The sequence below is a fragment of the Monocercomonoides exilis genome (genome assembly GCF_001643675.1).
Source record: "Monocercomonoides exilis strain PA203 chromosome Unknown scaffold17-1647472, whole genome shotgun sequence".
Lineage (NCBI taxonomy): Eukaryota > Preaxostyla > Oxymonadida > Polymastigidae > Monocercomonoides > Monocercomonoides exilis.
The window spans coordinates 778,948-793,483 of record NW_027150562.1 but is presented as its reverse complement, the minus strand read 5'-3'; the positions used below and the strand labels follow the sequence as shown (position 1 = coordinate 793,483).

Here is a 14,536-nt window from a genome sequence, read left to right as displayed (position 1 = left end):
ATTCTACATAGGTTTAACTCCATTAAAGATTATTCTCTTCACTTTCATGTCCCCCCATGCCTGGAGGAAGAATTTCGTTCTCCCTCCGATGACCCAATCTGATTTTCCTTCAAAAAAGAATTCCTCCCGTCAGAACGGCGACTGAATATGCTTATGTTTTTGTTCCTGATTCGGCTCTAGCTATCTCCTCTTCAAATGTTGGGTTTGTTTTTATTCCCTCTCCTATAAAAAAAATCATTGAATAAAATAAAATAAAATAAAATAAAAAAGAAAAAAATAAAATAAAATAAAATAAATAAATAAATAAATAAATAAATAAATAAATAAATAAATAAATAAATAAATAAATAAATAAATAAATAAATAAATAAAATATGAAATTTGCTATGCTTTTCGGAGCTTTCATTAATCAAATCGCAATTTTAGTTTTTCTCAACCCTCTGTGGAATTGAACACTGAAATAAATAAATATTAATATATAATAGTATTTATTTTCATATCAAACACAATTTAACGTTTTTTTCTTTCAATATTAACTCTAGTGTTATGTTTTTTTCAATTTGCAAAAATCTTTGTTAAATAGACATATTTTATTCAGTTATCAAATTTAAAATAACAATGTGATTTTAAATTTAATTATTTTAAAGAACCTTTTTTTTGGGTTGCTTATGCGAAAAAAAAAACCTCTGGAATGGATGACAAGATGCATTGATATCATCTCAAAAACAAACCATTTCTTGTTCTGAAAAAGATTGACAAACATTCAATCTACCAAATTTCTTATCTTTACCTCAGTTTTCTCACTTCTATGAAGCAATATGAACAGCAAATCCATCAGATCCACAATCAGCTTCTCGTGCGGAGACTCGCAGGCCATTACATCCACCAGATTCGACATGGATGAGGTGGTTGGACACAGATCCTCCCCATGAACAAAAGTTGAATCTGAATCAGTTGTTGAAGTGGATGAAATGGAATGTGATGGAGTTCTCTTCCTTGTTTCCTCTTCTTTTTCATCAACCTTCTCCAGTGCCCAATCAGGGATCTTGTCTGAATCTCTTCCCAAGATGTATTCTGTGGAACCACTTTCAGACAGAAGATGTTCTGATGACTCCGAGTGTCCCAAGCTTTTCGCATACACCCTCTTCTTGATCCTTTCATCGTTCTTCCTCTCTGCCTCTCTCTCCGCTCTTCACCATTGCTTCTCTGGTGACATCTCCATCGTGGTCATCTCAATCAACTTCGGATCCTTTTTCACTGTGTCTTCCACAATCATCTCTAGATCTTTGTTCTCATTCCTTGCCTTCTTCCAACGAACAGCCAGAACAACAATGATAACAAACAGAATAACGCATATTATGATCACAATGATTTCTATAATCGGGAATATTGATTTTTCTTTCTTTCCTCCTTCAGCAATCCTTTCCTCTCCATTTGCCTTGTGCGCACTTCTGTTCTTCAGGATGAAAGGCTAAGAGGCTAAATGTGCAACAGCATTACCAAATAGCAGTCACACATATTGGTGATTATTTTTAATATCATTAAAAAAGATTAAAAATCGAAAAAGAAATATAATTAAGGGTTGTTGTGATCAATCAATTTTTTGAAAAGGATAAATATTTTTTCGAAAAATTACCAAAATATCAACAAAATATCCTTTTTGCATTATTTTGAAGTCAAATATATTTTTCCTGAACATTTTTGAATGATTCATTTTTTCCCAACAAAAATAGAACAAAAAAATATGATTATTCTTAAAAAATGGTTTTTAAATTATTTTCATTAAATGTTTTTCAAACGTCGTTTATTAATGAATAAAATATGACATTATTTATTTATTTATTCTTTCTTCTTTCAGAGATATGGATTTTTTAAGTTAAAAAATGTTTATCCATTAAAAATCTGTTTTTCTTTCATATAAGTTCTCTTAGAAAAAAATATTATTTGAAAACAACTAATAACCTCATGTTGTTGTTAATCAAGTAAAAAATAAATAATAAACAATTATTCACAGAGTTGAATTAATTTTTAATTTTGAATTATCATTTATTCAAAATAAGAGTCTTTAAATAAATATTCTAACAATGATTTATTGTTATTATTAGGAAAAAAACAAAAAAGAAAAATAATAAAATTTATTATTTTTGAAATCATATTTTTTCATTCAAAAATTTCGGAGCAAATATATTTCTTAAATATCAATAAAAACGAATTGAAAAGAAAAAAGGCTTATTGAATGCATTTTAATCCTTGATTCGGAAAAACCATTTGTTTTAAAAAACAATTATCATGCTTTTTCTTATTTGAAACAAAAATTTTTTTCGAAAAACTTTCAATCATTGAAAAATCAACACCCCGAAAAAAGATATGATTTCAAAAATAATCACCCAAATCGAAAAGTTAAATTTGTTTTTTTGCAATTTAGAAAATTCTTAAAAATTAAAATAAAAAAAATAAAAAATGAAAAGAATTATGATATTTCAATTTTTTCGAAAAAACAAATAGAAGGATGAAAATTTTTTGAAGCGAGATGATTCAAATAATCATTTTATTTTTCAGGAATAATTTCTGAAACAATATGATCATTACACTCAATAAACTTCGAAACTGAACTAGGTTTAGAAACATCTACTATCACAATGGCCAAAAAATGCCCTTGCTTATAAAGAATACTTGAATGAATAACACATCCAACAAATTCATAAACAACAACATCATCAACAGAACTTGAAGAAAAGAATAAATCTTCAAAGGAAGCCTTTGGATCAAATATACTTAAATCCTCAGGCCCTAACCCTGAATCAACAAAATGAATAGAAAGAGGAGGAGCTGTTACAGTGAAAAAATCACCAATGTTGAACAAAACACTTAACACTTTTGGAAAATACAAAAAACGAACATATTTCAAAAAATGTCTATCTTTGTGAAATGTTACTCACTCTCCTTCTCTCTTTTCAACTAAAACAGAACTGCAAGTCAATAGATTTTGAAGACCAGAAACAACATCTGATCCTCTAATTGTCACAAAAAATTGATCATTCCTTCTTGAAAAAGAGAAATCATTACAATGAACATGCATTAAAACATTTTGTGAAATGATAGAAAACATATCATTTATTACGTTGCAATTTTTGGAAAGAACTTTGAGAAGTCTTTCAAAAACAACAGACAGTTCTTTTGGCTGATTCTTTCCTCCAAGATAAGTGTCGTAAAATTTATTAATCTGATTTCCATCCCACACATTGAAATTAAACGAAGAGATTCGAAGAAGATGAAACAGCTGCATAATTGTTTTTTGCATACTGTTCATTTTTGAAATGTCTATAAATTCAAGATTAAGAGAAGCCATGCATTGACAAATGGCAGAAAGAGAGCACACGCTACCATTATTTTTCAAGCCTCTTTGAGAAGAAAGAAGCATGATTACGCAGGATCTTGAATTTTCTTTTGCAGATAATGAAGAAAAAGATGATAATGAAGAATATTGCTTTTTAGTTTGTTTTGTTATTTTGGAAGAAAAAGTCGAATGTTTTTTGCATTTCTTTGCTTCTTTTTTATTTGTGTGAAATGAAGAAGTGGCTTCAAAAGAAATACAAAAATCATTGATATGATGTGTAAATGAAAAAGAATCATTTTCTTCACTTTCTTTGAATATGTTTGTGGAAATTTGAGGAGAAGGTTGTTGCTGTTGCTGTTGAGTCTGGATATTTTGCATTGATGTGATAGATGAAGGAGAAAAAGAAGAGGAAGAAGAAGAAGAAAGAGAAGAAGAAGGAATTGATAAATAAGATTGATTAGATGATGCAAACTGTGCTTTTTGAGCAGTCTCAGAGTGATTTCCTAAAGATGTCTGTGTTTTTGTTGGAAGTGAATTCGTCGTTGAAGTCTGAGACGAACTAGGCAATGGGAATGAAGCATATGAAGCACTTGCATTGGAAAGCGAAGGTTGCAATTGCAAAAAATCTGAAGGAGCAGATGCAGAAGATGGAGAATATGGGTGATTATTTTTGAAATCATATTTTTTCATTCAAAAATTTCGGAGCAAATATATTTCTTAAATATCAATAAAAACGAATTGAAAAGAAAAAAGGCTTATTGAATGCATTTTAATCCTTGATTCGGAAAAACCATTTGTTTTAAAAAACAATTATCATGCTTTTTCTTATTTGAAACAAAAATTTTTTTCGAAAAACTTTCAATCATTGAAAAATCAACACCCCGAAAAAAGATATGATTTCAAAAATAATCACCCATATGTTGAAGATGTTGAAGACGCAAAAAAAGAAGAAGAAGAGGGAAAAGAAGCTAATTGAAATGAATGAGAGGATGCTGAGAGGATATAAGAAGAAGAAGAGGGAAATGTTAATGTCAAATTTTACTTTTGTATTGTTTTTTCCACTTCATAAATGATTTTCTTAACTGAAGCTAATGAATAAGAATAAAGTTCGCATTTTTCATTTGTTAAAAATGGATGGTGTAAATATATCATTATCGAAAATAAAAATTAAATCAGTTATTAAAGAAAATCAAAAAGAAATATGCAGACAGTAACACGATTTAATAAAATCACGGAAAAGAAGTTTTCCAAATTCATCATCAAGCACAAAAGCATTTAATAACAAAACAGAGTTCTCATAAGGCATTTTCTTAAAAATGTCAGCAATCTACATTGCTTCCGATTTTATCAGTCTTTTTCGAGTGCTTCGATGAACTTTAGTTGTGCTAAGCATGAAAAAAAGAGAAATTTTCCAGAGAATGAAATTATTATGGAAAGTTGTCAATATTTTGTTAAAGCCAATAAATTAAAAAAAAATTCAATCAATCACTCGTTATCATTTGCACAACTTATGTTGAAACAAATAAAGAAATACAAAAAAAAAAAAAAAAAAAAAAAAAAAAATCAAAAGATCTTGACGAAAAATAATTTTTAAGATAAAGACAGCAACTGTTTCTAAAATTGTTTCATAGAATCTTTTTCATCTTTTTGTTGTTGAATGGAAGAAACAAGAGATTTAGAATGAAAATCAAAATTTGATTGATTTTCAGAAGTTGAAAGAAAAGTTAAATGATAATTTGAATGAGGAAGAAGAGGAAAAAGAGGAAGAAGAGGAAGAAGAGGTAGATTTGCTTTCTCTTTCATTCTCCTTCTATTCTTTATCAATCAGAGACTGCTTCTCCTCTGATGAGTGTGGAAACAAAATTGAGTCATGCACTCTTGACTGCATAGATGAAGCAGACTTTCCAGATGGCTCAATAGCACTCGAAATTGATGGTACTGAAGGAGATGAGCTGTCAATCGTTGAAGTCGTTGGGTCTGCCTTCTGAAACTGAGGAAACGAAAGAACAGGACTCAAAAATGAAGAGGAAAATCTTTTGTCATTCGGAGACAATGTTGTCTTTGTGCAGACTTTCTTCGAGCCAACAGAAGTTGGCTGAATATTCGACAACTCTGAAGGGAAGAAATTGATGTGGTCAATGTTTGAGCCACACTCCTGTGATCTGGCTGCACTCTCCAAACGAGAAGGCAGAAATGACTCATCCGCCCTGTTCAAAAGCGTTGGCAGCGAATGCGCCTCTCCTAATGGATGCAAAACTTTGTTCGCAAGAGAGTTTTTGTTTGAGGCAGGAGAGTGTAGCGATGAAGGAGGAATCGCAATGGCGATTGACGGAGAACATGCCAGCAACTGCGGAGATGCTTACATGGAAGGGCTCAGCGATGATCCCCGTGCATTCCACAAATTCTGTGTGCTCCGCTTTTCGCTCATAACATTCGAAGAAATAGAAGACGAAGACGAAAGAAGATTGCAAAGCGATGCTGAAGGAGAATAATTCAAGAGGGGGGAGGTTCGTTGCAACGATATGCCCGATTGCAAAGGTTATGACATTTGCAAAAAAAGAAACAATGTTTTTGGCAATGCGGTTTCTGCTGCTTTCAGATTGTTAATGGAAGAGTTCGACTGGCTCTTTTGCTGTCGCAAAGGAAGCTAGCTCAAATTCGAGTTTGGTGAATGTGTTTGCGAAGTGGATGGTGTTGCTGGCTTTTCTGGTGTTGCTGGGGTTGTTGGCACAGATGGATGAAGAGATATTTGAGGAGTTGTTTTTGGGGCTGTTTGATGTATTCCCTGAGGAAATGGCCTCTCTGATCCTGGGATACTTCTGTTGCCTGAAGCATTCGGAGACTGTGTGCTATCATTTCCTTTACCATTATCCAAGAAACGCTATGATTCAAAAACATTAATAAATTCAGATGATTGCCAAACTGCATATGAATTAAACATTGGATCATTTATCATGCTTTTATTCCCTCTTTTCTTTTTCTGCTTTTTCTTCTTAGTCGGCTTTGCTTTTCTGCATCCTTTTCCCGATGCACTTTTCACACTTTCTGTGCAACCTGAAGGAGCAGAAGACACAGCTATCGATAGAAAAGATGTTATTGGTTGAAAAATTGTTTCAATGTTTGAAGGAGATTGCTAACACGAAGGAATTGAAGGAAATGAAGATGAAGCAGAAGAAGCAAACAATGATGTTGGAGATGTGTGCGGTTGAGTCGATTAAAAATCAGATGTGGATGAGATGGACGTTTGGACCACCGAAGACTCAACTGAAGAAGGATTTGAAACTTGAGCTGATGAGTTTGATAGAGTTGTATTTGATGAAGACTTTTCTGTGCTTCTCATCTGCTCAGTGCTGCCATCGCTTTGTGGCTGGTGAGGTAGAGTGCCACCATCTTTGTGTTCTTCCTCATCCATTTTCACGTTGAATAGCTCATCCACAAAATTCAAATGAAAAGTTGGATACCTTGCACTTAGCCCAACTCCTCACCATCAAATGCCCCTCCATCTGGCATTCCATTCTGCTCCATATATGCTCTTTCATCCCTTTTCTCCCCATCGCACTTCAAACAATCATTGTTCTTTGAAGATGAAGAAGACGAAGACGAAGATGATGAAGATGACGACTGGTTCAAAAGAGATGCCAACTTCTGAGTGGTTTCATCACATTTCCTCTTTGCTTTATGTTCTTCTCCTAATTCCTTCACCAAATGTTCAGATTTGTCCTCCAACAAAGTTGTCTTTGTTTGCTCAGATGGAAATTGCTGCGAATCTGCCTCGTTTGCTGTAAAGATCCCTCAGTTCTTTCTCTCTTCCCATCGTGAAAAATCGAATTCTTCTCTGTTGAAATAATATGTGATGGAGACAAGTTTTTTCTGAGAATATAGTTGTTTGTCGTTTTCGATGTTTTTAAAGACGTGGAAGAAAAATTAGAATTAGAAGAAGAAGAAGAAAAAGAAAAAGAAAAGAAAAAAAAAAAAAAAAACATTTGAAGATTCTATTCCATTTCCATTCACTGAATTCTCTTCTTTCGATTAGCTGCATCAAATTATCTTGCTCTTTTCATTAACATCCTCTGGAACATTTATAGTTCACTCTCCATCGAGCTCCGCATCACGCAATTCTCTTTTCAGCCCGATCTTCCCCAACATGTCTTGTATCATTACAAACATAATATACAAATCTTTCTCCGAATAAATTTTATTATTAGCCATTTAAAGCACCATCGGCAGAAAATACGTGTTTCTCCCCGCAGCTTTCAAGACAATCATATCAGATAAGTCAACAGCTCAAGCGCATTGAAACATCAGCTGTTGACATTTTCAACCAGCTCATCCACACTTTTCGAGTTGAATTGTGCATCGCACTAACTTCTGCACAGCTCCCTCTGCCTCTCCTCCACCTCCTTCTGTACTCCAAACGCCCTTATCGTTGCCGCCCCTTCCGCACACTGCTTGAAGAAGCGCCCTGATCCGCTTCGGGCAGCAACCAACGATCGGTCAATGCGGAGCTTTGCGAGCGATGTCGAATCGCTGATCAGCACCATCGCACTCGTTGACAGCACAACAGGCACCAGAAGCGCATGCATTGCTGAGTGAATTGCTACCAGCGCCAAGGGCAGCTTCGCGAGGGAGGAGGCAGTGGCAGTGAAGGAGTGGAGGACGCTGCAGCTGATGGGGTTCACTCCATTCAGTTTTCTGCACAACATGCTGGAGGGTGTGATGTCGAAGAATTTCATCGGAGCGTGGAAAAGTTTTGTGTTTATGTTTGTCCTGATTGCATGGGCAGACTGCTACTGAAAGTGGTTGCTTAACAGACGCACAGGAATCTTGCTGAACGAGGAGAAGGGACTCGCGGCAAAGAAGAGGAAGAACAAGAAGCCTGACGAAAGATTGAAACAACTCAGAAAGGAAAACAAAAACATTTGCTTCTATTGCTTTTTTATTCTTTTTGTGTTTGAAGGCGTTTTTTTTAGGTGAATGTTTGGATGCTTTATCTTTGGAATTGATATTATTTTTGGAACTAATTTCTTGAGATGGTGATGATGATGATGATGATGGAGAAGGAATGTTATTTGCATCTTCAATCTTCTTTTTACAATTGTTTTCAAAATTATCTCCCAATATTTCTCTTTCTCTTTCTCCTCAATTCTCCTCCTCTTCTCCTTCTCCTCTTCCTTTTCTTTCTTCCTTCTCCTCCACCATTACCCCCATCTCCTTCGCAATCCCCTTTAACTCTTCTGCCATGCCTATCTTTCTGATCCTTCCGTCCTCATCCATAGCGATGGCTGTGTCAAAATAAGGCAGATATTTCGTGTGATGTATTGCTAACAAGACAGTCTTTTCTTTCAGCAGCTGGCTGATGCACTTTTTCACTTGCATCTGTCCAACATTAACATCGATGCTCACAAAAAATATCATTCAACGCAAACACATCAGCAGATGAATAGACGATTTTTGTCAGTTCTATACTCATATTCTTCTATCTTCAGACAGATGGCAACCATTTTTACTCACTTTTGCTTCATCTATGCTTGAAGGAATGGCTTAAATCTTGTTCTAAACAGCATGATTGAATGAAGTGGGAGTGCGGAAAAAGATGTTGAATATGATGACACAGTTGAATACAAAGTGAATCTGGGATTGAAATGATGGAGGAACATTTTTGTGATATGGGTGATAATTTTTGAAAAATCACTTTTGTTTAGCCTGATCTATCCCACACAAAATCAAAAACTGTTTTTCATTAACCGTAATTAATTTTTGAATTATTAATTCAATCTTATATCTCATATGAAAGCGTTTCACATATTTTAAATTACAATTGTCGTTGTTAACATTTCCTTAATGCTCCAATAATTAAAGTTTATTTGTAATTTTTCCTGTTATTTAACTGAAATGTTTTCAACTTGAATTTTCTTTTGTTATTTTTTAACAAAATGAGTTTCATATATCAATAATTTGAGTTGTAACATTTATTATCTATTTAATTTCAAAATGTGAATTATTTGATTTAATAATTGTTTTATATACGTTGATTTTTTGATTATCAAAAAATCAGCTTTTCGACTTTCACACATTTCATGAATCCGAAAATTCACAATAATAATTTTGATAGAACTTGTTTGTATTTTGACAGAAAAACAATTGAAGATCGTTGTGCATTTAAGCAAAAACTATAAAGAATTTGTAAATGATATAATGAGTTCTTATTTATCTTTGAGATTAATGCTGAAAAAAAAAATTTAAATCATTTGTTTTTTCATTTCTTTTTATTCATATAGCTGTTGACTGCTTTGTTTTTTAACTTTTCTCATCTTCTTCAATACATGCAGCTCACAGATCAGCTTTGTCATTGTGAAGGAAAAAAGAAAAAAGGTCAAAATGGTTGGTGAGTGTATGCACCGCATGCTGCTGTCCTGAAGTGGCTGCAGAAGCTGTCGGTGCATGTTGTTGTTGTTTTGGTGATGCTTTCGGTTAAGCTAATAACGCTGATTCCTTTTTCTTTAGCTGCAATAAGCTCAATTTCAGGGAGCAAGCGAATATATTTAGGCAAGGACGTGAATAGCGTTGCTGTTGATTCGCAACCTATATGACCTATGGATGCAGTCATTAGCATAAGTGCTTGCGGTGCCGCTATCTCCACCTTCGAATCCTGATGAAGTGACACTGTTCAACAAATGTAAATGAAGCATTGATGCAGAGCAGAACTCCCTGGAAAAACGAGGAGATTGTGGAAGAGCTGGCGTGGGAGAAACATAGGCTGGTGCGGAATGTCTGGAAGCTGAAGGAGTTGCACGAGGAGGTGTTGTTGAAGAATGAGAAGAGGTTTTGGAGTCAACATTCTGCTGAAAGAGGTTAGTTCTGACGTGATAACATAGAAGCGAATGGGTGAACTGGAAGAGCAACTTCTGGTGAAGGACCGAATCATCCGAATGAAGGAGGGGAAGATACTGGAGCTGAGCTAGAAATGCTACTGAGATGTGAAGGAGATGCAGGATCAGTTGGTGGCAATGAATGAGAAAACTGGAATTTAAGATGAAGGGATTAGGAAAAAAAAGAGTCGGACGAAGCATGAAGAGGTTGTAAGTGGGGACAGAGTGGGTTCTTAAGTGAGTTCGGTGTCGCAGTTTGCCATGTCTTTTTTGTCGGTTTCTGTGTGTGGTGGGAAGGTTCCGTCTTCAGCAAAATTGATCTTGACCTTGGGGCTGTATGAAAAGTTTGAGGAGAAGTTCTCTGAGAGCATCGAAGATTGCTGCCCTGTGAAGATATGGCCAGACAAAAGTGGGAAGGAGCTTTCCATGAACGTGGAGAGCGGTGCAAGTGTTGCAGGAGAAGAAATTGCGGTGGGTGAGGAGGAGGCTGAAGTGAGGGAACAAGATATTTGACCAGCGAGAGATCAGAGAAGAACAGCGCTGTGGACAATAGTGGAGGTGGTTGTTAAATTGGCTGTGAAGGAGGAGTGGATGCCATAGAAAGGTTGAAGATGAACAAGATGGAGAAGGAAGCGAAGATGCTGATTGCTCAGTCACCGCGGATCTTCAGGAATGAGACGGGCTGTCTGGGTACTGTCTGCCGTCGTTTGTGTCGTGCTGGAGGCGTGCCAGTACAATCACTTCTTAACCATGCGCGTGATGCATCCAGATGTGTGCGATGCATTCGACATGCAAGAACATCTTTCTCCATTTGAGAACAGCGCGGTTGATAAGAATGTTAGCCGCAACCGGACAGATTACTGCTGGTGCTTTCGTTGGTGTCGGTGGAAGAAAGGCTGAAGATGCGAGTGGAAGATGTGTAGGAGGTGGTTGCGAAGAAAAAAAGGCGGAGGTTGTTGATCCGAAAGATGCTGCTGCTGGTGGAGTTTGTGGGGCTGCAGCTGTGGAGGAATGAGGTGGGAGGGGTAATCTGTTTTGAGCCTCCGATGATGAAGTGAAGCGTGTGTGGTGCAGTTTTTCGAGATGAAGGCCTGGAAGAGGGAGTAGGAAGTGGGAGGTAACTTGACTTCTTCTTCTGATTATTCAGCACATTGCATTCAGGTTCCGAGAAAGAAAAAGATTGCAATCATGTTCATGCTTATGTCTTTTGGATGTGCATCCGATGTAATCAATCCATTCATTTCTCCTCCTTCATTTTCATCGGAGTTGTCATTTCCAATGCAATCGTTTTTTTTTTTCCTTCTTCTTCTTCTTCTTCTTCTTCTTCTTCTTCTTCTTCTTCTTCTTCTTCTTCTTCTTCTTCTTCTTCTTCTTCTTCTTCTTCTTCTTCTTCTTCTTCTTCTTCTTCTTCTTCTTCTTCTTCTTCTTCTTCTTCTTCTTCTTCTTCTTCTTCTTCTTCTTCTTCTTCTTCTTCTTCCTTTTCTTTCTTTTCTTTTTTTTTCCCTTTCTCTTGACTCATCTTCAAGTATACCTCATATTTCAAATTTCAATTTTTCAATTTTTCTTCCATTTCACTCAATTCATATCTTTCATTAAAATTTCTAATTAACATCTTCACAATTATTTGTTAAATTTCTTATTCTGCCATATGGGTGATTTTTTTTGATATCATAAAAAAAGATCAAAAATAGAAAAAATAAAATCTATTGTGGTATTTGATGATCAAAAAATAAAATTGATTTATAACAAGTATTTAGCTTTTATTTCTGTAATATATATTTGTTTTATTGTTATATTCAAAAAAACATACCTTTTTGATAATTTCAGTGCGAAAAGATTTTTTTGATCAAGTTCAATAAAAATTAGCCAAAAATAAATAAATAAAACTTCAAAAGAAAAAATTGCAAATTCATAATTGGAAAAATACAACATTGCAAAGAGAAAGTTTATAAAAAGAACAGAAAAAGTGATAGGAAAACAAAATTATTGAAACTAATTGAACAATAATAGTCATTTTTCTATTTTTTCCCTTTCCTTTATTAGGCCAACAAATTTCCATTCATTTTATTCGTTTCATCGAATTCATCAAGCGTTAAACGAAATAGTGGAACATTGGATAAAGTCAAGTTCAATATCTGGATCATCTTCATCGCTTTGAATAAAATCGTTTCTAACAGAGGAACTGATGCTTATGCCTGTGGCAGACCTAAACAGACCCCATGTACCAACGTCGAGTATGCCCTCAACGACTTCATTTCCCTCCTCCAAGACGCCTCTCTCACCCTCCTTTCCTCAACGTTTGTTCCTCTTCAAACACTCATTTTCAGCGCAGCTGATGCAAAAATCATTGATAACGATGAACTTTATCTTATTTCTTTATGATTCCTTCCATTTATTAATTTTGAGTATTTTCCATGTCATTGAAAAATTCAGACGCTTTCATCTTCTTTTCAACAGGAGTGTATTTCAATGCATTTCTTTCACGGAGCAAAATCTGCACAGATTATATTATTTCTTCTTCATTTCTTCATCAAATTTTTCTTCTCCATCAACAACAAATTAAGCTCATGAAAAAAGATTCATTGCTGTGGTATCTTCAAAAGAAATATATTCATATATATCAGGCAATTTTCTTCAGTTTATATTTTCTTCACCTTTCCGATTTCAACTTGCTTGCATCCAATTAGTACCAGAATCTCATATGACTTCCCTTCAAACATAGTTTTTCGCAAATACCAGCTTTCTCTCTTTGCTTCATCTTCGATGACTCATTAAAAGTCTATCGCATTGTGAAATCTCTCAAAAACCATCCCTGCAACTGTTTGTTCAAAGAAATCTTTTCCACTCGCTCTTTCAATTTCAGGTGCATCCTTCAGCTTCCAAATGCAAATAGTTAAATCAATCTCTGCTTTCAATCGCCCGCAAGATGGTCTGCTTTTCTCGGATAAACATAGAATTTCTTCGATCTCCGTAAACTAAAGCTGATATTCTGTGATTGAATGAAGATTCACTTTGCGATGATGAACAGAAATGAAAGACAAGGCCTGGAGCTGAATTCGATAAAAGTTGAATGAAAAAGAAGTAGACGAAGAAAGAGCAGTCAGTGAAAGTGGAGAAAGTGAGCCAGGACAGCAAGATTAGAAGCAGATGGATGAACAGCTTGAGATAAAAGGAAGGGAGATGAAGAGATTCTGAGCAAAGTAGAAGATTGCTATTGGACGTTCATAAACAAGGACGAAATGACAAGCGAAGAAGTGCAGTTAGAGAGAGGATGAAGGGCAATGTTTGTATTTGAAGTGAAATCAACAGCTGAATCAAAAAGCGCAACCAAATTGTGGGTAGGGTATTTTTGTATCAGATCCATCACCTTTGAATACTTCTTCTACGTGAAGAAAGATGCCAACTTTGAGAACTACAACGTATCTCTTCATCCAGGCACCCTGTTCTGACTGAATGTTCTAATCCCTTTCTCATTCTGAAACAGCAAAGGTGATCCTTTTCCTACTCCTTCACTTCCCTTTCTGTGCGTTTCTTCTGTTTCCTCTTCGCAGTTCTGTACAGCTTTGCTTTAGCCCGCTCTTCAGCGCACTCATCAGATTCAGCCGAGCCCTCGTTTGCCTCTCTTCGACTGCTGCATACACAGATACTTCCTGTAACTTCCACACAAATTGCACGTTTTCCTCGCTTTTGATGCAATCATAGCGGATGGGCACATCCAGTTCAGAATTAGCAAGGTCATTCAGCATGCAGTCCAATTTCCGCTCCCTTGTCAAAATTGGCGTTTGGCTTTCTTTCGCCTCTTGCTGCTCCTCGCTTGCCATTTTGTTCTCCTTCTGGTTGGTCTCAAGACGTTTTTATAATATTCCTTGGATGCTGCTAAACAGATTCTTGACATTTTCTTCTTTCTCCATTTTCCTGCCCTCCCGCTCATCTTTCTCATTCATCATCTTCTGTATTTCCTGCAGTTTCATCAGCCGAAGCAGTTTTTCTCTCTGATTATCATATTCCAATGAACTGAAAGTGATCTTCGCCTCTTCATCGTCCACTTTCTCTTTCTCATTCTGAAACTCATCTGGTATCGCCTTTGTCTCTTCTTTGTCCAAATCCTTCATCCCCATAACACTCAACGTCACCACTCCTCCTCCAACAACAACAACAGGTGACGGAAGCGTTGTTGAGGCGCCAATAGCTCCTCTCCCCATCTCCATCCGCCGTCCTTTTGCTTCCCTCGTGTTAAGTGTATCGTTCCAAAGGTTTCTCTTGCTGAAGAGTATTGTTTAGGCTGTGGAAAAGGTGATGGCGTTGTGTACTGTTGCTGCTGTTTTTGTTG

At 35.7% G+C, this 14,536-nt stretch overlaps 7 protein-coding genes across 7 annotated transcripts; 3 read left to right on the top strand and 4 right to left on the bottom strand.

Moving 5' to 3' along the window:
* Positions 1–763: 763 nt before the first annotated feature.
* Positions 764–1,276, bottom strand: MONOS_17448 (uncharacterized protein; the record flags this gene model as incomplete). The annotated part of the gene is made up of 2 exons (XM_067870369.1): positions 764–1,127; positions 1,197–1,276. 2 exons carry the CDS (start codon positions 1,274–1,276, stop codon positions 764–766), a joined length of 444 nt encoding a protein of 147 aa, XP_067729233.1.
* Positions 1,277–5,475: 4,199 nt separating this feature from the next.
* On the top strand, positions 5,476–5,829 carry MONOS_11393 (uncharacterized protein; the record flags this gene model as incomplete). The annotated part of the gene is made up of 1 exon (XM_067863919.1): positions 5,476–5,829. The coding sequence occupies one exon, from the start codon at positions 5,476–5,478 to the stop codon at positions 5,827–5,829; it is 354 nt and encodes a 117-aa protein (XP_067729232.1).
* A 155-nt stretch (positions 5,830–5,984) lies between these two features.
* On the bottom strand, positions 5,985–6,749 carry MONOS_11394 (uncharacterized protein; the record flags this gene model as incomplete). The annotated part of the gene is made up of 2 exons (XM_067863920.1): positions 5,985–6,218; positions 6,588–6,749. The coding sequence occupies 2 exons, from the start codon at positions 6,747–6,749 to the stop codon at positions 5,985–5,987; spliced, it is 396 nt and encodes a 131-aa protein (XP_067729231.1).
* Positions 6,750–7,698: 949 nt separating this feature from the next.
* On the bottom strand, positions 7,699–8,040 carry MONOS_11395 (uncharacterized protein; the record flags this gene model as incomplete). Its single annotated transcript, XM_067863921.1, has 1 exon — positions 7,699–8,040. The coding sequence occupies one exon, from the start codon at positions 8,038–8,040 to the stop codon at positions 7,699–7,701; it is 342 nt and encodes a 113-aa protein (XP_067729230.1).
* A 2,427-nt stretch (positions 8,041–10,467) lies between these two features.
* On the top strand, positions 10,468–10,719 carry MONOS_11396 (uncharacterized protein; the record flags this gene model as incomplete). The annotated part of the gene is made up of 1 exon (XM_067863922.1): positions 10,468–10,719. The coding sequence occupies one exon, from the start codon at positions 10,468–10,470 to the stop codon at positions 10,717–10,719; it is 252 nt and encodes an 83-aa protein (XP_067729229.1).
* A 98-nt stretch (positions 10,720–10,817) lies between these two features.
* On the top strand, positions 10,818–11,221 carry MONOS_11397 (uncharacterized protein; the record flags this gene model as incomplete). Its single annotated transcript, XM_067863923.1, has 2 exons — positions 10,818–10,977; positions 11,049–11,221. 2 exons carry the CDS (start codon positions 10,818–10,820, stop codon positions 11,219–11,221), a joined length of 333 nt encoding a protein of 110 aa, XP_067729228.1.
* Positions 11,222–13,715: 2,494 nt separating this feature from the next.
* Positions 13,716–14,414, bottom strand: MONOS_11398 (uncharacterized protein; the record flags this gene model as incomplete). Its single annotated transcript, XM_067863924.1, has 2 exons — positions 13,716–14,039; positions 14,100–14,414. 2 exons carry the CDS (start codon positions 14,412–14,414, stop codon positions 13,716–13,718), a joined length of 639 nt encoding a protein of 212 aa, XP_067729227.1.
* Between the last annotated feature and the right edge of the window lie 122 nt (positions 14,415–14,536).